Raw genomic sequence first — 27,403 nt, 5'->3', positions numbered from 1 at the left:
TCAGTTTTCACACCTGTAAAATGCAGACTTTGAAATGGTTGGTATCCAGCTCTGAAATGGAATGATTCTAGGGCTCAAGTAGGACTGACTATCCTCATTGAAGCATTTCCTGGAAAATGTTAATAAGACAACTCTTGCAGGCTCTGAGAGTTTTTAAAGAAGGGGTTGTCTAATTCCAAAAAACTATTCCTAAGAAATCTCGCTGAATATGTATGTAGTGACCATTTACCACCTTCTTATCAGGAGCTTTTCATCTCAAGACTTTTCTAAAGTTGGAAAAAAAATTTTGTCTGTGATGTATTTTCACCAGTATTGATAACAAAAGAAAATGTGGGGAAGTGTTCACAATCGGTGAATCTAGGTGAAGGGCATAAGGATATTTATTCTTCTCGTCTTTCAACTTTTTTCTAGGTTTGAAAATTTTCAAAATGTTGGAGGCTGAAAAAGGGCAAATGGGTTTTCTCCTCCCTCAAGGAAACTAAAACAAATTTCATTAAATGGCATTCCCAAAAGCATACAAGAGTTAAGTGGAAGAACCTGGAAGAGATTCCAGTTGTTCAGTTGCCATGTTTGTGCTCCACAAGTTGAAGTTGACTCGATGGCAACTAACAACAACAGCAGGCCTTAGAGCCTCCCTACAGGAAAGACAGGTGTAGGAAGGGGTTTCCTGCAGGTACTGCTGCTGAACAAAAAGTCACTCAGCCCGGCAACATTGCTGTGTATTTCTACTTATAAATTATCCAAGTGGGAAAAGGAGGAGTTTGGTAGCCTACTGTCAATTTTGTAAGACTGCTAATCGGATGACATTAGGAGATACTTCACTCACAATGAATAAATGGATGGTTCTACTTCTGAATCTAAAATTTTCACTTTAAATTTCTTTAAAACAGAAAAAGGAGTTCATGGTAAGCAACGTTTAGTAGTGCAAAAAGGAATGTTAGCTACAAACCTGATAGTCTGAAGGAAAGATAAAGTAAGAATGAACCCAAATTGAAAAACCAAACCTGTTGCTATCAAGTTGATTCCAACTCACAGAGACCCTATAGGACAGAGTAGAACTGCCCCATAGGGTTTCCAAGGAGCAGCTGGTGGATTCGAACTGCTGACCTATTTGGTTGGCAGCCGAACTCTTAATCACTGCGCCACCAGGGCTCCAAGAATTGAACAGTGCACTCGTAACATTGCTCTCAGAATTGAGTGCTTGGTTGGAAGGACATTATGGATAGTGGATTGAGTCTGAGAAGGGCTTCAGTTACCCTCTGCGTCTCGCACCCTGGAATGTTAGGCAAGAGCAGTTGGACACTCCCTCTGTCCTCCGGTTGATCCTAGTTAAGAGGGAAGATGGATCTGTGAGGGCAGCTTTACATCCACAGACAATGGTGTCTGCCTGGCACCTTTCCCCATCTCACATCTCTCTCCTTCGGGAACTTCAGGGAAGGGGGGACCTCAGGTGTTTTTTCAAAGTTTTGTGATGTTACCTGGTCTAGTAACAATTATGAAATCAAAATATCTATTTATGGGCAGCGTACACCTCAGTAGCGATACAGCATTTATAAAAAGCTGGGGTTTGTTACTGTGCATAGGCAGTGTGGAGTGGGCTCCATGTGGATCATCAGCTTGGGAGGGAAGCAGTCACTTCCGTCCTGACCACAGCAAGTAGCGTCCTTTCATGACTAGCGATGGCCTTCCTTGCTTGAAATCAATCCTGATGAGCAGCCGCAGATATGCATATCTGCAAAAGAGGCTGCGATTATGGAAACGAGCCGGCACTCCCATCTGGATCATTCAAAATGTCACCTTCTGGAACACCTTGATGGGGTGAGCTCTGTGTTTCTGTTACATTATCCTCCTCCGAAAAAATATTTTCACTACTCTTCGTCTCCATTAATGCAGATAATCAAGAGTGCAAAAAGCTGGAAAAGAAAAAAACAAAGGTGAAATCCACTGACACAAGTGGTATTTCGTCCACTAGGTGGCGCATCAGCAAATCTCCTTTGCAGTGGGTAGTAATGGATATGTTGAGGATTTTTAAAAAGATGCATCCATATGCATGTAAGAAAAAGGTATACCCTGTGTGCAAGGTGGCTCATTAAGTCAACTGGAAAAAAACCTGTTAGACCATGTAAAATTAGTTCTTTCATTGTGAGAAAACTGTCGGTAAGAACGTTTTAAAAGCTAATGTTAGGTGCTGTTGAATTGATTTTCAATTCATGGTAACCCCATGTGACAGAGTAGAACTGCCTCGTAGAGTTTTCTAGGCTGCAATCTTTATGGAAGAAGATCCCCAGGTTTTTCTCCCATGGAGCTGCTGGGTGGGTTCAAACCTCCAACCTTTCGTTTAGCAGCTGAGCATTTAACCATTGTGCTACCAGGACTTCTTTTAAAAGCTAATACACTGCTTGAAATTAAAATGCTTTATGTTGTCACATGAACATTTTTTAAACACTGTTGGACTGCAGATAACTGCTGCAAGTAAGAGAATGCTGTTAAACTTGATAACATTTTGAGTTTTTTTTTTTTTTTTTTTTAAGTAAAAAGAAAGTTTTATTTGGCATATATTCAAAAGGACAAAAGTGGGACATGGACAAGCATGCTGGCACAGCCATGTCTGCCCGAATCCAAAGAACAGTTACAGAGCCATCAGTATATATCAACATCACAAAATGGGTAGGATCACTGAAAGCATCACTTTTTCACTGATTGGCTAGAAATTGTAATCTTACATTTTGAATCATTTTTCTTAACAATCATTGGTACGGGTTTCAGTTATGCAAATCAGGAGGGTCTTCATTGGTCCAACAAATTTCTATTCACTAAATGCTAATACGAAAAGATAAGAGTGGAAAGTCTTTTGTGTTCTGTTTGATGGGCTTTTGTGAAAACTTCCTTAAGATGTTTTCCAAGATTATCTTAGCTATTGTCTTTATACCTCAGGGCCCAGTTGATGTGTCCTTGTGAATCCTTGTGAGCACTTGTGAGCCCAGCCTCAGCTGGGTTACATTCTGTATGACATTTTGAGTTTTTAGAGAATAATGTATAAAAGACATTTTGGTATCCTAGGTTTATATATTTGAATTATGTTCAGAAAATGGTGACTGTTTGAGCTGGAGAAATTCCTTCAAGTAGTGTTTAACAAAAAATTAGTAGAACATTTTAGCTATAACTCCTTGATGGAATAAACTTTATGTTGCTGGAATTCATTAATAGTAACTCTTACTGCATGTACAATTAAACACCACAGCTAAATGAGTAACTCCATGCTGAGAGTGCATTAGTTATGGTTTTTCTATTCAACGATGATAAAAAAGCAGGCAAAGGAAGCACCACTGCCATAGTTTAACATAAGTACCCCCCTGAAAACTGAACAGTAAAATTGGTAACATTTTTCTAAGCATGCATTTCAGAAGGTAAATAAGGATTAAAAATAAAGAAAATACTGCTTTCGAAGAAAGTATTAGAATTTCATTGTATTTTACTTTTTTCCAAAAGAAATCTATGTTTTTACTGATGGTTCAGGGTATGGAATCTCTGTTTATTGTTTTACAAGAAGGAATCAGATTCAATCTATTAATTTTGTCTATAGACAGAATTATAGAATAGTCAGGGTACACACATTCTATTCTTTAGACGTCAGTTGAATACAATTATTGGGCTCCTTGCCAATGTCCTTCCTACTGTCTCAGAGGAGAGTTATGACAGGCATTCAAGGTTGTCAAAACCCGACAAACCAAACCTGTTGCCATCAAGTCGAATTCCGACTCATAGTGACCCTATAGGACAGAGTAGAACTACCCCCTAGGATTTCCAACGAGTGGCTGGTGTGTTTGAGCTGCTGGCCTTTCAATTAGCAGCTGAGAGCTTAATCACTGCGCCACCAGGTGAGGATGAAATCATCATCGGAGTTCTGTTGGCACTGCAGAAACCTCAAGAAGGAAAAGATGAAGGATCCCGTTTGCTTTTAATAATTGACTCATGTAATGTGTTCAGTATGGCCAAGACAGATAGGACGTACTCAGTTCACTGAACTTTAATTTTAGAGGAAGATTGTACAAAAAGTGCCTTGTCTTTCATGAAAATGCTTTTCTGTGGTGAAAAGAGATTAAAGTGGTATTCTTGTACGGCCACAGAAATTCAGTCTTTCCTTTTCTCTTCTATTTCCCATCACCTCTCTCTTCCCTCTCCCCTTTTCCCTGGTTTTATAGTCACTATGGGGAAGATTATGGGCACTTAATAGTAAGAGAGTCTCTAAGTCTTTTAGGTATTTAAGCTTTTTTATGTAATAGTGGTAGAAGGAAATTACACTGAGAATTTGGGAAGAGGGAAAGGGACAGAATTTGTAGGGTCTCGTTTTCTAGATCAGTACACGTGTCAAAGTCCAAGATGATTTGAGTCTAGAGAGAATGGCTGTTTTTAGGAGCAAACACACTGTGCCCTGACTGCGGTCACACCACGCCGTTTTCATGCTGCTTTACTCGTGTGTGCCTTTACATGTGTCTTTCTCTTTGCTTGGCAGGCTTCTCTCAACTCCCCTATCCACCCTCTACCCTGCTTGGAATTCCTTCTTCCTCTAGACCAACCCAAACCAAATCAGTTGCCATCAAAGACGTGACCCCCATGTGTTTCAGAGTAGAACTGCACTCCATAGGGTTTTCCGTGACTGTGACCTTTTGGAAGTAGATTACCAGACCTTTCTTTAAGGTGCCTCTGGGTAGATTTAAACTGCCAACCTTTCATTTAGAAGCCAAGTGCTTAATCCTTTGCACCATCCGAGGAGCACTCCACTAGACCAGTGGTTCCCAAACTTGTCTGTACATTGATATCACCTGGGGGGCTTCAGAAATTACTGATGTCTGGATCCCATCCCCAGCAGTTGTGATTTAAATGGCCTGGGTGTGGCCCATGCTTTGCAATGTGACTGTAGTGTGCAGATAAATTTGGGAACCGCTATTTAAGATCTGTTTACCTTCTTTCCGGAAACCCTCCCTTATTCTCCACCCACTCCTCTGAGTTCATCTTCCCTTTCTGGGTATTGTCACAGCCTCGTGTTTGTATGCCCTTATCTCTCCTTTTACCTTGCTGTATTTTGTTTTTTTTTAATTCATGTGGCCTGGGACCCGAGACTGGCTATGTACTGATGGACTGAATCTCTTTCCTCTTTCTATTCTCGGCATCCATTATAATGCCTGGCTCATAGTTGGAGCTCAGTAATTGCTTTTTGAATCAAAGGGATAAAAACTTCTACAGTAATACAATGATTTAAACAACTCGATTCGTGCACTTCTGACTCGGGGCCTTTTCATTGCCCAGGTAGCTGTTTCTCCTTTAGTTGAAGAACGTAGATTTCCTAATCTCCTGTCTTTTCTTAAAGCAATGGTAAGTATATAAAAATTAAAGAGGAATATGTTCTGTTGTATGGTATTAGCTTGAGTCACAAAAGCCAGCTTTAGATAAGGGGACAAAGGAGGCTAAGCCTGTATTCAATAAAGCTCAAGGAAGTAAGTGTGAAGTGTTGTCGATTTCTAACAGAATAATTCCCCAGCACCTTACTTAAAGAATATTAATTTATCTAATTGACAATAATGTGGTCAATTTATTGTAGCATTAAAAATGCAAATTAGTTACCATACTAGAATATTCACCAACGTGCCTGAGATTTTTTAACTTTTATTTTATTAGGTGATAATGGCAGGCGTAATTGTTAATGTTTGATTCTGGCGAAGTACAATTAGTTTCTGTGAAACACATTGTACATTAATGATATCATTAAGATTAATGAATATAAATGAATGGGCTGGGGATTTCAAACAGAACATAGTGACTTTCTGTTAGTCTGTAAAACTTGAGATAGATTTCCTTGATTTTTTTTTTTTAAGGACAATGTGCAGGAGCCCCTGCTGAATTCTTATATAGACTAAAGAGAAAATAAACCTAAGAAATTAAATCAGCTATCAGAACGATCAAATTTTTTAACATTTACTGTTATTTTTTGGGGAAGATTGTTGTATACTGATTTCAGTTAAAGAAAAACCACGTATTAGTTTTACTTCAAGGCTAAAGACAGCTTTGTGTAGAAATTTACACGTCTTGTATGTGTAAAAGTGCATGTGTATATATTTTAATAAAGGGCATAAATCATTGTTCATTAAAATTAGATATCACTTTATGGTGTTCTTGCATATTCCAGATGTTTTACAATAGACATCTATTTCATTTATAATAAAAAATGTTATTAAGAAAACTAGATAAGTGTTTATTTTTCTTGAGCTAAGAGATGTAGGAAAAAAAACCAGGCTGCTCATTGAGGTCTTAGGAAAGAGTCATGGACTGGACCCCAGAATCATGTAGTATTTTGAATATTGATGCTTTTTTGTAGTGTAAAGAGAGACTTTGTTACCAAAAATAAAAAATAAAAAAGAACCAAAATAGATTTATCTATGGTCTGTTCACTTGTAATTTAGACTCTGTTTTCAGCATTCTTGCTTAACAAGATAGATACAAATACTGTGTCATCAAGGTAGTGCTTCATGTGACATCTTCATAAGCTTATGTCCTTGGTCTGACCTTCATTTAATATGTCTGTTTCTCCGTCTATACATACGTGTGTGTACACACACATTTGTTTTTTGTTTGTTTGGTTTTTCATTTTCATGAAGTTAGAAAAACTTGTGACTATCTAAAAGTTTTGCAGAGTGACCTTTGTCTGTGAATTACTATTGAGGGAGTGGTGGGATGAACCATGAAAATGTAAAAGGAAAGGGAAGTGTTTTGGAAGGTGACTGCTGTCTGCGATCTGGGACCAGGGTCTGAGAAGCCTGAATTCTCATTAGCTCTGCTGTTTTACTGTTTTCATGACCTTGGACTCTTTCTTTAACCTTGTTGTCTCACTTTCCTCCTTGGTAAATTGGACCACTCTCTTCCTTTTCTATTTCACAACAAACTGATGAGGATTAATGAGATAGTATCTGGAACACATTTTGTGTTTCTCTGAAAAGTACATTTGAGGGAGCTAGAAGACAGACTTAAAGTTGTAGAGAAAAGGGACACACATTGCTTACGTCTTATATGATAGAGTCCCAAGGAATACTTATTCTCCTTTAACCTAAACACATCAGCAGCGGCACAATTTCTGTTCACGTCAGAGCTGGATGACATTTAGTGCACGATGATGGGAAAGAAAGTCAAACTGAACACAGCAAGTTGAGAATGACACACAGAATGCAGGGGGACCATCTGAACTTCTTTCTGTATTCTTGCTTAAAAGAAGCCTGTTTATTTATCATTTATAATTTTCTGACCTGTTTGGCTGCTTAATATTTGTAGAAGAGTCACCAAAGTGCCTGGTTAGTATACATAATGAAAACAAGATCCAAATGAGGTTCCTAGGCAAAACCTCAGAATTAATTCTACCTGTTGCCTCAGGTAGACTTAAGGTTTAAGATGTGATCTTAAACTTTGGGTTTAAAACAGTCAGCTTGCACATGCTGTTCCAATCTATATTGTAATGTATGTCAATGTAAAGATATGGACGTAAGAAAGAGTGTTTGATTAATTTATGTATAGAATCACAACCGTATTTTTTTTAGCAGGCTGTCTTTGGTCTTGCTGTGATCCATCTGGTTTTACATTTCAAGGTGACTAGTGTGGTTTTTATCCTTAGATGATTTTCCATATTTTTTTCCACCTTGTGTTTACTTTTCTTAGGAAGTTTAGCTAGGTAACAGTACATTTAATCTAGAACTAAGCATCTCATCACTGTAGGAGGGGGAAAAGAAAACAAAACAGTTTAATATGTGTAGATCACAACAGCCTAATCTGGCAACCCATCATGGGGATGCAGAGGCTCAGGCAGTGATTCTCTTGTGCACTGGTTCTTCATGAGTCAGGGGCTGAACACAACGGCACTTAGAACAATAGCAGCCTGAAAGTACTTTTATAATCTCTGATTCTATAGCTATCCTTGGACTATATAGGACAGAGTTTAAATATTTTTAAATAAAGTCCTTCTTGAATTTTTACCTCTAGGTATATCTTATCACTTTAGGAATAATTTTAGGAATAGCTCTGTTTCACAAGCTTACAATATACTAAGTTGATGCTAGCAGTTGATAGATAGCAACATGCTCGTTTCTAAAGTATGTGAATTGATGGGCATCCTATAGTGGCAATACTGCCAGCATCACACCACTCGTCTACTTCTATCTTAATCTCTATACTGATGTGAAATACAGGATTTTGCTGAAATTTAGTTCATGGTTCCAGTGTTTAGCTGTGTATCATTTGGCGATGAAGGGACATAATTAAAAAAAAAAAATTGGAGCTATTTCCAATTGTCAGATCTTCATAAATGCTCTCGCACGAAAAAATGAAGTTGTATTATCCATTTTTATTAGAAATGCTATATTTTGTTGGATCCGTGTGTTAGCCAAGTAGAGAATATTTTCCTGCTGTGATTGATGTTAGGGCATTTATGAGGATAGTCTGCTATATTTCATATGTATATGAGGGTGTCATTGTTAAAATGTTCAAAAGAAAATTATGTATGTGATTTATATTTTATTATTTCTTTCTAGAATGTAATGTTTTCAATACCATGATTCCTGTCATATTGTCAGTAGTGATTTGATGGCTAATATGCCAGAAGTAATTAGATAAAAAAGGTGATGCAAACGTCAGGACAATATAGCTTTCTTGTGAAAAGCCTTCAGCGAAACCATACATGATATGTTGTAGAAATCACCAATTGCATACATTTAAGAAGTCTTCAGAATTCCAGGCAGGATGGAAAATGGAGCTAAATATAGGAAGCGTGGGATGCAGCATATTACATAGGCATATGCTTGCTACTGACCCCACCTGTAATTTTTGCTAAGTGAAACGTGTGTTTTAGAAAATTCTGCTCTTTGGGTAAATTCAGACTTTGGTGTATCATCCGTGGGGAGGCATTAGATTCTCTGTTTTCTACTGAGTGGGAAAAATTCCGTCTTTCCCTAGAAGGCAGTGTGCCTTTTGTTTTACTCTCCTGACAGGTTTTTAAATTTTTTCTTTGGGGAGAAAAAGACACTTAATTTATGAACCCCTTTTTCTTTGCCTTTGCTAATCTTAGAGATTAGAACTTTATTTTAAAAATTCAAATGATTACCTAAAAATACAAGAAAAGATAATTTGTGGTTTCCATGCTTGTTCCTGAGTGTAATGTCTCCTGGTATTTTAAATGGAATGGAGCCTATTTCTAGATATCTTTTTACTTTTGAACATTGATGATGCTAGCTCACTTGTAAGTTACTTAATTAAATATCTATGGATAGTAGACAGTAATAACATTAGACAGCAGTATTATTATAATCTTGCAGTATTAATATTAGACAGTAATAAATATTAGACAGCGTTAGCCTTATCCATGTGTTTGACCTGTTCTCAGAGTTAAGTTAATGCGATTGTGTGTATTTAGGCATGCATGCATCTGTGCATCACTGGTTTCAGAACTCCACCTCCTGACTTGGGAGAGTGGTGATGAGGAGGGGCTGAGTCCTCAGCCTCATGCATCTTCCTGGGCAGGACCAAGGAGCTTTGAAGCCAGGATGGTAGCTGAGCAGCCGTGTGAAGCAGAGGCTCTGTGGAATGATAATAATTGACCTGGAGGAGGAAGGAGAGTTTGGAGACATGGTTGTGGGGGTCAACAGGGAGGAACCAGATGTCCAGTATGAGGGGCTTGGGCTGCTCTTACCTTGAGGGCAATAGGACCAGTTTCCCACTTTCTCATTAGGCCTTCTCCTATCTTCTTCAGCTTCCTGATCATAATCTCACAATAAAAGCTTCATTTTACAGATGAGAAACTAAAGCTTTCATTGGAAGATCCTGAACTGGTTCTTACTGCTGAATCCTTTCTTCTAAGTATGCCAGAGAGTCCTGACTTCCGGCAAATGAAGGGAGAAGCCAGAGCTGGGGTTTCCCCACCCCATTCTCTTTCCAGTACTGCTCAGAACAGAGTGAGCAGCCTGGCTGGTTCGAGGCCATCCAGGGCAGAAGTGGCAGCAGGCTGGCCCTGAGTCATTTCACCTGAAAGGGAAGAGTGATTTAAGGAGCTGCCATCAATGATAAATTTCAGAAAGGTTAAGAATATCAGACTAGAAAATGAAGCACTGCCAAAAGCCCCACAGGTTAACGGGGCTGTGTATTATGCTCACCAACTGAAAGAGTGCCCTTGATTGCATGAATTCACTGGACTGAAATAAATGCTGTATATGTTCTATTCAGGGCTGCACTGTTTTGGAGCCAGAAGGGTAATGAGTTGTTCAGACTCAGAGTGGAGCCCCTGGAAGCCCAGAGACCTTTGAGAAGAAAGTAAAGGCCATACCTTTATGTGTCCAGCACTCTGCTCCACCCCCTCCCACCCTAGGGGCCTTTCTGGCTCCCTCCTAAAAGCAGATGAGATCCTGCTCCTTTTCTCTTTTACAGCACATGACTTCATGTAATAGGGTTTCCAGATGCCCTTTCTGGTATTTCCTGACCACTGGCAGCTTAGAATGTGATAATTTTCCCTTTGGAAAGAAAGAATCTGACAACTTTCACATGTTTGTTTCACCTTGAAGGCACGGTTCCCTCCTTTTTTAAACCCTGAGAGACAGTAGAGCATACTGGTTACGAACCCAGACACTGGAGTCGGGCTGTCAGTTTTGGTATCCTACCTTGCCTTTCCTTGGCTGCATAATCTTAGGAAGTTATTTAACTTCTCTGGGTCTCAGTTTCCTCATCTGTAAAATGGGGATAATAATAGTACCTAATTCATAGGGCTATTCTGAGGATTCAGTGAGATGACTCCTGTAAAGTTCTTAGAGCAGTGATTGGCTCATAGTATGTGATCAATAAATGTTGGCTATTACTGTTAATATTTTGAAGTGAAACATGGGAGAAAATAAAGTATAAAAATTAAGGAGGAATCTTAAAAGTGTAAGCACTGAAATATATATTTGAACAAATCTCACAGTTACATTGATCACTGATGTTCAAGGTTCTCTTTACCACTTGTATTAACACAGAGGTATGATTATAATCATAATAATCGATACTTATATGCATTTGTTTCTTCTTTGTAACTTTTTATGACCTTTACGTTACTTTTTTTTTTTTTACGTTTTAGTATTACATAGTCATTGGCCAGTGGCATTTATTTTATGAGTAGTAGTAATCAATGAGTGAATAAAGGGGTTTACCCATTTGATCATATTGACTTACTTTGTGGATTAGCATAAATGAGACATATGATCCCTCAGACCATTGTCTAAAATAGTTAATGCATTTTGTGGCTTCTTGTCTACCTTTCATTAAGAAGTAGTGATCACTGCCACACATAGACAAGAAAACATTTAAGGGACAATTCTAGTACAGATTGTGGGGATGGTACTAGAAATCACATTCCTAGCACACTAGGAACCCTGACTGGTAGGCTGAGGTTCTGTGGTGACATTGTGGTGACACAGTGATGCTCCCCTCATCTCTCCCTCTGGCTGATGTGAATGTAGAGGGAGAAACCTTCCCCACCAGGAAGCAATTCTATTACCCTCACACTTCAGCTCCTGTGGCTTCTGGATAGGCAGTTCAGGAACCAAAGGCTAAGAGCTGCTGGGCAGGGGCTGGATTAGGCCAATGGAGTCTAGTGGGCAAGGGTAGCCTTGGAAACTACCCCCACGCTCCCTTTTTTTTTTAAAACTCATTACAATGTTTCTCACAGTAGATCCTCAATGTACATTCAGTTGCTGAAGGGTGAATAAAATCAGAAGATAGGTTTACTTTTGGGTTACCAGCTTAGAACTAATGAAGAGAGGTAACTTGTTTCTAAATATGTGAAAAATATCTGACCATGTAAATCAGGTGGCGAATCTATATCCTTATGCCAAACACCGTTACAATGGACAATGATTACAAACGTTTAGTCTGTAGTCTACACTTTTGTGGAAATGTGTGCAGTGAAACACCTCCCTCCCCTCCCTCTGATTTTTCTCTGTTGGGATTGGAAATGTTTTTTGTTTCTGTGAGCTGTTTATTGTAATAATTATTAAAATTTTAATTTTACCCATATTATAGTGCAATGGATTTGAAGTATTCCATGAAGTAAATTATACTTACAATAGAGGAGACATGCAGTGTATCTGTACAGATAATTAAAAAACAAACAAAAACTCACTACCATGAAGCCCCTGGCTTTAGATTACAATTAATGACAAAGCCTACCAGATTTTATTATTTGAATACACACAGAAAAGCAATGTGCATAGAGGTTGGTACTTTGCAAATTAACTCACAATATTGTGAATATATTCCGTGAAGGTATGAAATTGCAGAAAAACGAGTTTGTTAATGGAAATTAGGCTAGATCCTAATTATTACCTGTGATGAGTGTCATCATTTGAAGTTTTTATTGCATTTTAACACATGGCTTATCTTGATGAGAAAATATATAGCAAAGGGTAAGTGTAGCAATTTTCCTTTTACTATTCCCTCTGCTAAGCCATTATTGCTTGATGTTATTTTTCAGCAGCCTTTCATTTTTGTCCCAAATGTTTTTGCCTCTGGCTGGTTTTATTTCTTTAAAATGTATGTGTATCACTTCTCAAAGTGATACATGTTGACAGGTAATCGATATTTTTTCATACTAGATTTGATGGTGTGATGGTCATAATCCTTATCTTAGACTTAGTTAATAGTTGAATACTAACCTAGATTTTTATCTCAAAATATTCCTTTGTTAAGAAACATACTTTTCATCCTCAGCCAAAATCCTTTTTTATCACTACACCCCCCTCCCTGACCGCAAACAACTGTATACCTGCAAAGGGCCTAAGTTGTATGGAGTCCGTTTATCTGGGATACACATCACTTGACTTTGTGACAGTGTGTCCTCGAAGTGTCTTCTGATAGCACTTACAACTAGCTTACTCAATTAGTCACAGAGAAGATACTTCTGGGCTCTACTTTTTTTTCCCCTGGCAATCTGTAATCTTTATTTCAAGAGGACAAGTCTTTTTCTTTCCCTCTGTCTGGTAAAAGCTTGATACCTTCTTTAGACCCCACTTTTTCTAAGAGGAGCAGCATAATCAAGGCCATAGTCCTTAACCAGTTGCCATCAAGTTGATTCTGACTTATGTTGACCCCATGTGTGTCATAGTAAAACTGTGCTCCATAGGGTTTTCAATAGATAATTTTTTTGGAAGTAGATTGCCAGGCCTTTCTTCCAAGGCACCTCTGGATGGACCCAAACCACTAACCTTCCAGTTAGCAGGCAAGTGCTTAACTGTTTGCACCACTCAGGGACTCCTCATAGTCCTTAGCCATGCTTGACTTTGGCTTTGAAGAGTTCATCTCCTTGGGTGAAGATTTTTTCTAAAATCAGTTAGGACTTCGTTATGCCTCTGCGGGAAGATAACAATAACATTATAAGTTAGTAAATATATTCTGACCTGCTGTCAAAGCTTTGTCTAAGACAGTACTTCAAGGAAATTTTTATGCTCCTCTCTCAGGAGGATGGGAGTCCCTGGGTGGTACAAATGGTTAACGTGCTCAGCTGCAAACTGAAAGGTTGGAGGTGTGCTAGTCCACTCAGAGGCACCTCAGAAGAAAGATGTGGCGATCTGCTTCTGAAAGCTTAGTCACTGAAAGCCCTATGGATAATAGTTCTATTCGGACACACATGGGGTCGCCATGAGTTGAAACTGACTTGACAGCAACTGGTGACTTGAGGGAGTTGTTAGTTGCCGCTATTAGTCGAGTGCTTAACCACGTGCACCACCCAGGGACTCCTACTGAAAAGGGACAACAATTGCCGTTCCTTCTGTTTTTATTGAAGAGTAAGATGTGCCCTTGCAGGAAAAGGTTTAAGTACAGGTGGACCTGTGAAGGATGGAGAGCTATTTCCTATCAACTCTGCTGATTGCCTCTGATAGATAGCAAGCTCATCTCTCTCTCCCACTGCCACCACTTTTTTTTTTTCTTTTCGTCCTTGAATTTAAATAAAAAATTTATAGTTTTTAAAGATCTTAAAAAAAAACTTCTGTGCTGGAATTTGTTAGTATGTTTTATTTTGCACACTGACCAGTTTTGTGCTGTTTCTTTGCTTTTAGAGATGACATTACTCCACATATGAGTGAGAACTAAAAACTCTCTGGGGTTTTCTTCCTTAAGTGGTATCAAATGAACATGCCTAAGCGGAAAAACATCCTGACACACTGCTCTGCTGATGCCGCTGCTAGTGATGGCATTTCTTGACAAGGTTTCTCTTTGTATGTCTGGAGATGTATGCAAAAGAATGTTTGGGAACATAAAATGTAATCAATTTTCCTCAGTGGTTAGATTCATAAATCCCTGAGCTATTTTTAATGACATAATCTAATCAATTGATAGCAAGCCTAATAGTGTGTTGACAGCCAGAAAGAGACAGAAGGCTAGTGTAACAGTGGGTGCACGTGTAAGGAAGGGCTGGACACTTTCTCTCCCTCCCTCACAATTAGAGATCATTAGGTACAATCCAGGAATGAGTCACTGATGTTTTTTAATTTTATGTCTGCCTGCCTGCCTACCTTTCTTTCAAGAACAAGAATTTGTCTTGTGCACAGAGTGAAGGAAGATCCTCAGACTACAGATAGTCCCTGTATGTGTCCCTGTGGACCAAACTATTCTCTCAATTTAAATCTCTTTAGAATAGAAATCAAGGGGGAATAATTTCTTATAAATTGGTAGTATCATATATTGTCACTCTGTGCCATGTCGGTAATGAAAACTTAATATTCGTCTCTTGGTTGCTTTGAATTGAAATAAGATGAGGATGAGCGAAGTAAACAAGCTGAAACAGACTGTGAAATTGCACATGATGGGAATTTTTTTTTTTTAGCTGTTTATAGACTAGAAATAGGTTAATATTGCAACTAATGATGGCTCTTAGAATTTCTTTCTCCTTTTTACATGTTGCTCAGGTATCAACAGCACTAAGTTATTATCATGAGGAAAATTAAAATCTTAAATGCCTCTATCTTTGGGCTAGGAATTGACTGGCAAGGTATTTATGTAAATGAATTGGCTTTCACTCTGGGAGGTGTAAAATGTTCCGTGGTGGCTGGAGAGCGGCTGCCTTGAGCCCTCCGTGTTCAAGCAGCTCGTGTGTGTTCTGCAACATTTTGTTTTCTTTGATGCCATCAAAAAAGATGAGAGCCAGGCTTGGTGGTGCTGCTTGGCTGACCAGCTGTGCCCTAGTTTTTCACCGTCCCAATCAGCGGCTGCCTTTTACAGAGGTGTCTGTCACCGCTGATTTACTTAGCCACTCCGACCTTATAGTTGCTTCAGAAGGGGCTTGACCCAAAGCCACTGCCTCAAGCCATTCCCTGGCCACCCAGGATGCCACAGCCAGCATTTTGAAGAGGAAAAACTAGAATCCCAGGATTTCCTGTCTAATAGCAAGAGCCTCCGCCCAGATAAAGGCATTAGGTGTCTGGAGCCCACTTGCTGCTTGCTCCCTCCAAATTGCAAGCATCCTTGATTTCCGAAGTTGCTGGAGTGAATAACTAAGCGGGACCAGCTGACTCGGGGCTCCAATCAGCTACAGCGTGATGTAAGTGTTTAGCAGCTGCCGGGCTCTGAATTAGTGTGCCGAAGTAGAGGTAGTACAGCATGGCTAGACTGTTGTGAGAGGCTCAGAGAAGCAGAGGGTAAGATGGATGAGTCCAGCATTCTAAGAAGAAGAGGGCTGCAGGTAGGAGATTGTTCCATTCTTGAAATGTAGCGTTGTCAGTGGCCAGCCATTGAGGATTTCAAAGTTCCCTTTTCATTCCTTTACCAGGCACAGCTATGTGCACAGTTTTCAGTATCTACTTGGCAACATGATCCACGAGTCTCTAGTTACAGGTATGACATGTTCTAGGGCTCACTGAGGAGTGTTCTTTTGTCAGAGACAATAGGGAGGACTTTGAGTTGGATACTTTGTTGGTTGTTTATTTTTCTGCTGGTTGTTCAAGAATAGTTGAATTGTGGATGTCAGTGACAGCTGATGAGCTGAGTGGGCGTTCTGCCAAGTGTCTGGGAAGTCTGTCTAGGGTAGCAACTCTGTTGAGTGCCGGGAACACAGGACTGAGTTTCGTGTCAGGATCAGCCTCCACACGGCAGCACTGTCTGATCGTGTTGCAGATGTGTGCAGCTGCTGAGCATTCTCCCCCGCCAGTAAAATGAAAGTTTCTGCCGGCAGTTCTATCAAAGTTCACTGTAATTTGTTTATGTTGAGATGAGGAAAGATATGTATCTTACTGCCTTGCTTTTTGTGCCCAAGTTTCTCTAATTAGATTTCTCTGATTTAAATGTACAAATGTATTCCAAGTTAAAACTTGGCAAATCAAAACTTGAAAAAAACATCTGCTTGGCACTTTGTAAGTTTAAGGGAGCCAAAACATAAGTATGTTCGAGATTAATATGCTTAACTCCTTGATAACTCTTTTTCCTGTGTATATTGGATATTTTTCTTTGTGAAAGGATCTAATCATTAACCATTGTTAAACTCTTATTATTTTTGAAATAAAATGCATGCTTAAGAATACAGAATATATGGCACATTTAAAAATGCCTCAGTGGTCTTCCTTAATGGTCTTTGAATCACAGATATATCAAGCTGGTCTAGCTGCCTGCTTTTTAATCTAAGTGTCAGTGACTAATATTATTCACATTACTGTAATATTTTAATCTTAAAGGCAAACAAAGATTATTTACAAGTAAACAAAAGAGGGGTTTAATAAATTGGGGTTAAGTGTCATCTATTGTTCTAAACCTAAGTAAACAAACTACCCCCTTAATGATTTTCAGTGTGGTCATTGTTTTTGAATGTACAGTATGGTTAGTCATTGCTGTGGATTTCCTTTTCTTTGTTTCCATCACATCTATAAAGTAATACACAGCTGTTGTGTGTGCCCACATCCTCTTTGGGGTCACTGGGCAAAGATGAAAAAGCTCTTTGTTAAAAAGATGATAAACTCTAATTAAACTCCTAACAGTTCGGATTATTAGCAAACTGATAGCAATTCTGTTGAGAGTTTTCTCTTTCATTTAATCCACTTTAGATCATTTTTAAATGCATATTTTAGAACAAATTCCCTTTTGTGGGTTTTCATCCTTTTCTGTTAATATATGTATATTATCACAACTTCAGAGGAGATAGTTGAAACATATGGTGCTTTTTTCATGAATCTTTTAATTTTAGAAATAAAAGAATTGTTATTATGGTTACTTAAAATAATAGAGCTATTTTCTATCTAAAAGATTTGCAACAAAGGAAACATTACTTGTTAGTATAGTACTTAGAATGCTGGATTTTTATTGAACTTAACATATTTTTCTACACCTGCCATAATCTATATAATGGATAAAGAATGTCTGCTTTCTATTATGAATGAGATAAAAGTCTTCATGCTGTGAGAAATAACAGTATAAAAGTGTTTAAAAGTTCTGTCACCCCACAGCTACAACTTTACTTTGGCTTTAAAAAGCCTATTTTGCTTTTACTCCCATTATATCTAACATTTTAAAAAAGACATCACATATACAGAATAGCTGTTTTAAGAAATTCCAATATAAGAAATAAAAAATTTACAAAATACAAAAGTTGAGTATTTATTTGTATTACAAAAGGTTTCACTATGTAGTTCGTAAGAACACCACCACCTAGTGAATTTAAGAATTAAGTTAATTTGCAAATATATACAATGGAGAACTTTTCAACATGTAGATGAGGCACCCCTGTCGTAGGGAAGCTAGGGTGAAACCTACAGGTTTGAAGTCCTGGCTCTGACCTTGTGTTGCTAGGTAATCCTGAGCAATCCACATACCCTTCTCTGTTTCTGTTTATTCTTCTGTAAAATACACCCTGTAACATAAGATTTTTGAGTATATTAAATAAGGAAATAGATGTAATTGAGCTTTGTAAAAGTTAAAGGCCATACAATAAATATACTAGCCTATAGTAGGTACTCAGTAAATATTATGTGTTGAAAAGCAAGGGATGATTTCTATTCTTTAGAACATTCTATACTGTGTCTGGTGAAATGAAATAGTTATATTTTTACCCCATGTTTGTTGTTTGAATTTGCCTTTAAGTTACAATTGTCAGTAAAGACAATAAACATTATTTATTTACAGAAATCGTTATGACAGGTTAATATATATGAATTTATATAACATTAAAAATAAGAATCTGTTGGTCTCTCATACTGAATAGATTCATTGTGTATGAAACTGACCATATCTTTAAATAATTTAAAGCCTATTGTCAAAAATCTGGAGCATACAAACATTCTAATTCACAAAAATTGAATTTTAAAATAATTCAGTATGTGTGTAGAATAAAATGAACCTGCTGTTAATATTTCAGTGCCGCTAGCTCTTAAAACACAGACATACTAGTGGTGCTTTTAAATTTTGGACTTTGAAAAATTATTTTTAGTCAGAACATGAGATTTCTCAGAGAGTGACTACCTCATAAAATGGCAACACACCCGAGTTGTTCATCTTAAGTGACTACACTTTTCCATCTTTTCTGTGGACTGTATTAATCCAGTACTACTGATAGCACTTCAGTCACTGCCTTTGAAATGAGAATGAGAGAAAGAGGCCCCAGTGGCTTCCACTGTTAGAATCTGGGAAACTTTTCACATCGCATCTCAAAACACAGGGAATTTTGACGGATGGATGGGTGTGGGCAGACCTTGGATGTGGGGCAATTTGAATTTCTAGACAGGTCTAATTCGTCAAACGATAACTGGTTCCTTTCAGGCCTAATATCCCTCATACACGAGTCATATTTTTTAACTGTCAGGGAAATTAATTGTTTCAGTGATTTCCGTCATATGTTTCCTTTTTATTTGTTTTAATGAAAGTATCCCTATCCTTAATGTGATAGATTCCAAGGCTGAAGAAAAATGAACAACAGCCATCATTAGGACAGGAAGGAGTCACTGTAAGGGAGAGGGCTGTCCCAGAGAGACTTCCCACAATCCTTTCCTGCCATCCTCATGTGCTTGGCTTTGCTTGGTATCATCGACTATTTATGCCTCTTCCTCCTAATTAAATATTACTATTTCAGTTCACTTCCAGAGTGTTACATGTAGTTGGAAATTGAAGAAATACTTTTTTCCTAAATAATCTATCCACTGATATAATGCAGTTAAAAAACAACTTAAAAAAAAAAAAGTTGCCTCCTACTTATGGCTACCCCATGTGCATCAGAGTAGAACTGTGCTAAATCCTTATAATTTGGACTTCGAGATGTGTGAGTTTGTGTAAGTTTTTTGTTTTTTTTTTTTGCTTCTCTTTCCCCTATCCTTGACCTCACCTTATTTAAAACAAAAAACAACAAATTAACATTCTTACCTTGGCTTAGGTTCTCATTTTTCCACTGGCCTTACTCTGGCTGGAATTCAGTTTTGGAAAGCAAAGAAGCAGGTGGAATCTTATGTTCTGAGCAGGTATCAAACACCTCTATTTTGCACTTTTAAATGTAGGCCATTCAAGTCATAATGTCTCAATGTGTCTTCTGTGTCATCTTTAATGTGATTATGGATGTGTTTACACTTTACCTGAAATTAAACAGCAGCATTATTATGTGGGAGTGTTACTCTGTCCCTGTTCATGTGACGACTGGATGGTTATAAGGAAGAAGTCTAGTTAGATGATTATAATAGAAACATTTAGGATAATATTAAGTCCTCTTCGGGTTAAGATTTTTTTGTTCTCCAGAAATTCCAAAAACGCATAGAGACTTCTTTGGGACAGGAAGAATCGAGGTGGTCAATGGACTTACGGTAGTTATAGGTGCCATATCTTAGTGGTGTTTCTTATCCATTGAAGGAGTTATATTTTGCCTTTGAGATAGAGATAATAACACTATAGTTTCAGTTACCTGATTCATAGGGCATAAGGGTGCTATATTCTCAAAATTTTATGTTTAGTGAAATTTCTATTATATAGTCTAATTTTTTTTTTTTTTTTTACTTTGTTAGTAGAGTGAAAAACTAATTTGAATTCTAGCTCCTCTTTTGCACCTTCTCATCCTCTGGTATAGTTGTTAATAAACCAGAAAATTAACATCTTTGTATTTCTGTCAATGAAGTAAAAATTATCCAAGTACCTACCTTTGATTTCTCCATGTCTTGCCCTCTGACACCGTGCCCTTCAGTTCTACCATCAAAATATGTCAACACTCTAGGCCTGCCTTCTTTCACACCTGGATTACTGGAAGGTCTGATATTGCCAGGCCCCATCTTCCTCCAATCCATCCTGCTTGTCAGCTTAGATCTCCATATCGCTCTTTCCGTTATCAACCCGAGGATAGAATATAGACTATGGCACTCTATGACTGTAATTTAGCTCCAGTCTACCTTTTTGGTCTTGTGTTCAACTCTTTGCCTTCCATAACCTTGTTCTGTCACCCCTACTCTCAGCATGCTGTCAGATTTCCAGACTTCATGTTGCCTCTTAACCTACTACGTCCTTTCCTTATTTTTCTCAAATTCTACTTTCTCATCAGGTACCCATGCGTGTTCTAATTATTTCATAAAAATTTTTGTAGTTACTGCATTATTGATTTTGTTTATTTTTACACCTAATCCTATAGCACAGTGCATTATCTTAAAATCATTTATGAGGATCTTACACTGAAACAACAAACCTATTGGGAACTAGTGGTTTGGAAGTCAAATATATGTTCACATACCGAATATGTGTTCCATAACATGAACAGCTCCGTAACTTTAGACAAATTTCTTAACCACTCTGAATTTCTTTGCCCACATCTATAAAATGGAAATAATAAATGAGGTGTTTTAAAGAATAAGCCAGTACCAGTTGCCATTGAGTCGATTCCAGCTCATGGTGACCCCATATGTGTCAAAGTACAACTGTGCTCCATAGGATTTTCAGTGGCTGAATCTTCAGAAGGAGATCACTAGGACTTTCTCCCAAGACACTTCTGGGTGGACTCAAACTCCAGCCTTTCAGTTAGCAGCGAAGCGCATTAACCTTTTGCACCACCCAGGGACTCCTTTAGGGATAGAAGGAGATCGTAAATCTCTTAACGCAGTATGTGGAACATAGTACTTATTCAGTTGACCTTAGTTCTCTTACCTGTGTATTGCCACAGAGTTTGCGTAGTACAATTTTAAATAATTAAGTATGGGTATCTTATGCTGGGGTCTCTAGAAAAGCAAAACCAGTAAAACATATAAATTTCTATATAAAGAGATTTATATCAAGGAAATGGCTTACGTAGTTGTAGAGACTGGAACATCCCAAATCCATAGGTCAGGCTGGAGGCTACTCCTGATTGACGTAGCCACAGGGGCTGGCAAACCCATGATCAGGAGATTAGATAGCAGGGCTCTTGCTCATAGGCTGCAAAGACAGATGAATCCCAAGATAAGCAGGCAAGACTGCAGGTAGGCTGCTAAGTCAAGTCCCAAGAACCAGAGGTCAGATGAAGAGGAGCCAGCTGCAGGATCCAGAACTAGCAAAAGCCAGAGAGTCCACTTGTATTCAATGCAGGCCACATCCCCAAGGAAACTCCCTTTCAGCTGATTGGTTACTCACAGCAAATCCCATCATGGAGGTTATCACATTGTATCATATCTCATCATGGAAGTGATCACATCTTTCAACGGCCAAACTACATCATAACTGCTAAACCATTGAGAATCATGGCCCAGCTAAGTTGGGTATCAGGCAGGATCTAGGCAATTAAAATATGGCCCTCATGAGCTGGATAATTTGAGAAGAGTTTAACAGATGGACAGTGTAAAAGGTGCTGACAGATGCAGGTAAAGTTCAAGGGATGGTGCAGTCTGCTGGGGTAGAAGAGCAGAGGGCGATTACCATTCCTAGACCTGAAGGAGGGAGCAGTTATAGAACATGGAGAGAGAGTCGGCATCTGACAGGAGCAGTGACCTTAGATGAAAGGACACAGCCAGCCATGGGGACTCCATAAGAGGTGCCAGGGGCATATACCACTGTACCCTCCTCCCTTCTGAACTCTTGCTGCTGCTTTCCATTAGCAAAACCCAACTAGAAGTCAGAGGGCAAAGGAGCCAGCCCATGGACATCATCCATGCAGGCTGGACTCTGGGGCCCAGTGTGGGGTGGAGAGCAAATCTGGATGGGCAATTGCAATACATCCAGCAGGGTTTATAATAAACATGTGGAACTGGCCTTTGTTCTTAGCGTTTTGTCAACCAAAGGCAATCTTCAAGTTTCATAACGCGGAACCCTGGGACCTGAGCTGAGTTCAGGCATTGGAGCAGATTCAGAGATGCTCTTTGTGAAAAGTCATGACCCCAACCATTCATTGCCACTTTTGTGTAAGGATGACATAGTCCCTCCAATCAGGCTTTTAATCCTCATGGGAAAATGTTAGTTCATCCCCCTGCACATTAGTATCTGAAGCACATGGTTTTTCTTTGAATCAGTAATGCAGGAAACCTGCACTTCGGGTCCTGCAAGCAATCTCAGTTTTGATTTGCTGTGCTCGTCAAAGCCTGACTCAGAGAGGTGTTGTGTGAGAGGAATAGCCCAAGAGACCTCTTAGCATTCATCTCTCGGATTCCCTGAGGTCTGCCCAACAGCAGGTGCTATCACCAGAAAGTGACACACCTAAGCCATCCATCTCTGGCTCCCCTAGAAATCCTTTACAGAATTACAACTTCACATTATGTCCTTGGCTTTTATGGAGGGTTGCTGAAAGAAATAGCCATGAGAGAACATTTTGGTGCTTTTTGTAAAACTCCCATTGAAGCTCCATCCATTATGTTGTGCATTGTCTCTTATATTAGGCCCACATGATAAATTAGCTTAGTGTTCAGTACTAAAAAGTTTCTCCCTCCCTAAGTGAACTGGTTTGCTTCTTTTAATCAGATAATGAGAGCAACATGACCTGTCCTATATCTTTCTGTTTTGTCTTAGCTACTCAGAACTGAGTTTGGTGCTCAGTTGCAATAGTTCCTAGATAAAATTAGCCACCACCACTTCATTACTTAGCTACAGATTTCTTGTTTAAAGAATTGTGTGGTTTTATTTATTGTCTTTTTAAAATCTTGTCTCAGAAGATTTCTCAAAGTAGAGAAGACCTAAAACTTTAATAATGTTGAATTGGAAACAGTGGAATTATGTAAAAGAATGACGGAAGAAGACAAAAGGAGACTAAAAGACTAGCTAATCAATAAACCCAATAAACTATAAAAATTGAGAATTTTATGAACTCACAAAGATCAACACACATGCAGCAACCGATCATCTTATTGTTGGCACCAGAGTTAATGAAATCAAAGAGGTTGTTTGTTTGAATTTACTTGAAACTTACATTTCAAATAAATTGTGAGTAAAAATAGAGCTTTTTAAAATGTCTTAGAAAGCATGTATTTTTCTTGGAAGCAACCAGAAGCATACAGATTAGAAAATAACTTATGAAACACACATGCTAGATGACAAGGTTATCATTAAAATCATGCTTTTGACAAATATTTAATGATATGGGGGGAAAGCTGACAAAAACAATGTCACATGAAAAAAGAACAGGTTACTAAACTATATACTGAATGTATATGCAGTTCTATAAAAATGTGTACCATACCCAGGTACGTACAAACACATACATGTATGTGAGGCAAGGGTGAGAGTGTCTGTGCGTTGGTTTGTATATAGTAGTCTAGTGTTATGCAAGGAAAAAGCATACATGAGCTTTGGAGGGTTGTTCAAAGACATCCCTGACACTTATTAGCTTTGTGGAGTTGGCCAGGCTACTTTATTCCTCCCCGATAAAGTGCTAACACTCGCAGAGTTGCTGAGGATGAGTTAAAATTAGATACAACAAGTATAAAAAGTATCTGTCACATCTAACATTGAGAACCTATTTTTTTTTCCTTTATCATCATCATCTAAAATAACAGGAAGAAAATACACTAAAATATTAATTCATTATACCTTGGTAGTGGGATTAAAGGATTTTTTTTTTCTTCTTCAAAGTGTCCATTGGTAAGCATATATTACTTCTCTAATCAGTGAAAAAAGTGGGATTTGGGGCCTGTTTTAATTTTTTTGCTTTCTTTTTTTTTTTCAAAAGAAGCTTTAGAGTACTCACTGCCACCGATGGGAAGTTCTTAAAGACTGTCATGGATTGAATTGTGTCCCCAAAAAATATCTGTAAACTTGGCTGGGCCATGATTCCCTGTACCGTGTGATTGTCCACCATTTTGTCATCTGATGTGATATTCATATGTGTTGTAAATCCTATTTCTATAATGTTGATGAGATGGGATTAGTGGCAGATATGTTAATGAGGCAGGACTTCAATCTACAAGATTGGGTTGTGTCTTGAGCCAACCTCTTTTGAGATATAAAAGAGAGAAGCGAGCGGAGAGACATGGGGACTTCATACCACCAAGAAAGCAGTCCCGGGAGCAGAGTGCATCCTTTGGACCTGAGGTTCCTGCATGGAGAAGATCCTAGACCAGGGGAAGATTGATGACAACGACCTTCCCCAAGAACCCACATTGGGGGTCAGGGAGACTTACAAGCATGGCGGTGACTATCAAAGTGGCACGGCTGGAAGCCTAGACAGTTATCCCAAATGGGCCTAGGGCAGTGGTGGCACATGCTGCATGGGTTATATCAGGAAACCATCTCAAGGGCATGGTAAAACAGTTGCTTTGCCCCTTGAAGCATTCTCCCAGTGCTAGAGATACACATACCTGAGATTTGGAAACCTTACCACAGATGGTCTTTAATGATGTACATGTTTGAGTTCTCAAAATATTTGTTCTACTTAGATTGTGAATGCATACGGTTTTCATTCAGGCAGTGAGAGACAGAACCCCATCCTTTGACTTTCTTTCAACCAAACCAAACTCGTTGCTGTTGAGTTAATTCTGACTCATAGCAACCCTACAGGACAGAGTAAAACTGTCCCATAGGGTTTCCAAGGCTGTAATCTTTATGGAAGGGAGCCCCGGTGGCACAGTGGTTAAAGCACTTGGCTGCTAACTGAAAAACTGGCAGTTCTAGTCCACCAGCTGCTCCTTGGGAGAAAGATGTGTTAGTCTGCTTCTGTGAAGATTTATAGCCTTGGAAACCCTATGGGGCAGTTCTACTCTGTCCTATAGGGTCACTATAAGTCAGAATTGACTGGATGGCAGTGGGTTAGGTGGGTTTTTAATCTTTACGGAAGCAGACTGCCCCATCTCTCTCCCGCAGAGCGGCTGGTGGGTTCGAAACAACAACCTTTAGGGTAGCAGGCAAGCACTTAACCACTGCGCCACCAGGGCTCCTTTTTCTTTTAACAAATGTATAATAATAAAAACATTAGTGACAGCATATGTTGAGTAGATTTGTGTCAGAAGACTGTGCTTTGTATCTTAAATATTTATTACTGCACTTTTACCCCAAGCACTAGCAGTACAAAAATGAGTGGAATATGGGACTGACCTATGAGGGGTTTTAGTTTGGTGGGGGAGATAGACAGCAATTTCTGCAACAGCAAGTGCCACTACCAATGCTAGCCACGATGCAGAGGATCAGGGATGTGGCCGGCCCTGCTGAAGGAGCCTAGGGAAGGCTTTGTGGAGGAGGGGACATTTCTGCTGGGTAGTTAAGGATGAACAGGAGTTGATTAGGGAAGAAGGGCATTCCAGACAGGGATACCACTGTGTGTGCAAAGGTGTTGTGGCCAGACAGGTGCATTCGTTTCAAGGAGCTGTAAATAGTGCATGTGAGAGCAGGTCATGAGCAGAGTCCTGCATGATGCCACATTGAGAAATGTGGACTTCAGAGTCTGACAGCAGGAAGCTATTGAAAGATTTTAAGCAGGGCATAGAAATATTATTTTATCGACTGACAACTATTCTGTCAACTATTAAAGGAAAATGGCTGGGAGGAGGCCAAGAAGAGAAGCAGAATAAACAGCTATAAGGTTGGAATGAGGAAGTAAAAGGTGATGCTGGTGGAATGAGACATTGGCAGTGGAAGTAAAGACAACCAAAGATAGAATTAACTAGCCTTCGTGATCTATTAAGTCCCTGGGTGGCACAGTAGCTCTCAGCTACTGACCGGAAAGTTGGCAGTTCTAATCCACCCAGCAGCTCTGTGGAAGAAAGGCCCGGTGATCTACTTCCATAAAGATTACAGCCATTGGAAATCCTATGGAGTGCAGTTCTACTCTGACACGCATGGGGTCACCATGAGTTGGAATCACCTCCACGGCAACAGGTTCTCAGTGACCTATTGGTGGTCGCAAAAAGAGAAATGTAAGAAGCTGAAGGTCACTCTCACGTTTCAGGCTTTAGTGACTAGAAACAAGAGCAAGAACTAAAAGTGATTTGGATGGTAAGAAGATAATTAGTTTGTTGGATGAATCTTGAGTGTGAAGTGTCTGTCAAAGCTATCTAGGTAGAGATGTCCAGTAAGCATTTTGGTATATAGGTCTTGACTTCCAAAGAGAGGTCAAGCCTGGATAGATACTCTGAAGTCATCAGCTTTAAATAATTAATTGCACTGGTCTGTGAATAAAGAAAGAATGCAGTTTCCCCCAGATTAATAGGCTTCTGTTAGAATAGTTTTCAAGAATCACAATAATGTGTATTTTAACACTGATTTTGTAGGACTAGTTAAAATTACATAGAGAACAAAATACTTTTATGGTTTAGTGTCAGGGCTTGAAAATAATGCATCCAGTTTTGAAGATGTGTATTTTTTTTTTTTTTTTTGCAAATTGCTTCCAACTTTGACAACTTGCATGCAAGTCTCATTCCAATACAATTTTGAAAAGGCCGAACGAAACATCTCAACCTAGAATCTGTAATGGAAAAAGCAATTCATTCTTAAATGAAGATGATGAGGTTGGTACCATATTGCTTGAGACAGTGAGTGAATTTAAAACCTGAGCGAGATTACATCAAATTCAGGTAAATTTTTGTTCCATTTGAATGGAATATCTGTAATTGAAGATAGAGGGTCCAGCCAAGAAAGACATATGACAGATGTACAGTTTTATCAGTTTTCTGACAATTTCCAGTTTCTTTGTGTATGTGTGTATGTGTGCAAAGCCATTAAATAATAATCATAATAAAACAAATGAACCCATTTATTCATTTTTTGTAACTAATGAGGGTCCAAGGTTAATTTTATTAGCTCCAACACTTTGAGTTCTTGCCTAGTATGTTTAGTATTCTGAGAACATGCAAATCTCCAGAAAAGGAATGGGTGCTTAGAGGTAGAAACTATTACAATAAGCTCCAAGTAATTGTAGAAAATATAAAATACTTTTTAATGGAACTTTTTAGCTTGGTGCTCAAGGTTAGTGAGATATTGTTATGGATTGAATTGTGTCTCCCAAAAATGTGTA

The 27,403-nt window shown here is 38.8% G+C and overlaps 1 protein-coding gene across 2 annotated transcripts in view; it reads left to right on the top strand.

Annotated features, from left to right (window-relative positions):
• Positions 1-27,403, top strand: part of MAST4 (microtubule associated serine/threonine kinase family member 4) — a 755,237-nt gene that overhangs the window by 258,384 nt on the left and 469,450 nt on the right. The window contains exon 1 of one of the 2 annotated variants that reach the window (XM_004374531.1): positions 15,637-15,736. The exons of the other annotated variant lie outside the window; for it this stretch is intronic. Within the exon in view, the coding sequence (XP_004374588.1) occupies positions 15,698-15,736 (39 nt within the window). The 5' untranslated portion in view covers positions 15,637-15,697. Of the gene's footprint in view, positions 1-15,636; positions 15,737-27,403 lie in introns of those variants that run through there. 2 annotated transcript variants of the gene reach the window in all.

Source organism: Trichechus manatus, unplaced genomic scaffold (genome assembly GCF_000243295.1).
Source record: "Trichechus manatus latirostris isolate Lorelei unplaced genomic scaffold, TriManLat1.0 scaffold00029, whole genome shotgun sequence".
NCBI classification, from domain to species: Eukaryota; Metazoa; Chordata; class Mammalia; order Sirenia; family Trichechidae; genus Trichechus; species Trichechus manatus.
This window is presented reverse-complemented; position numbering and strand designations above follow the sequence as displayed.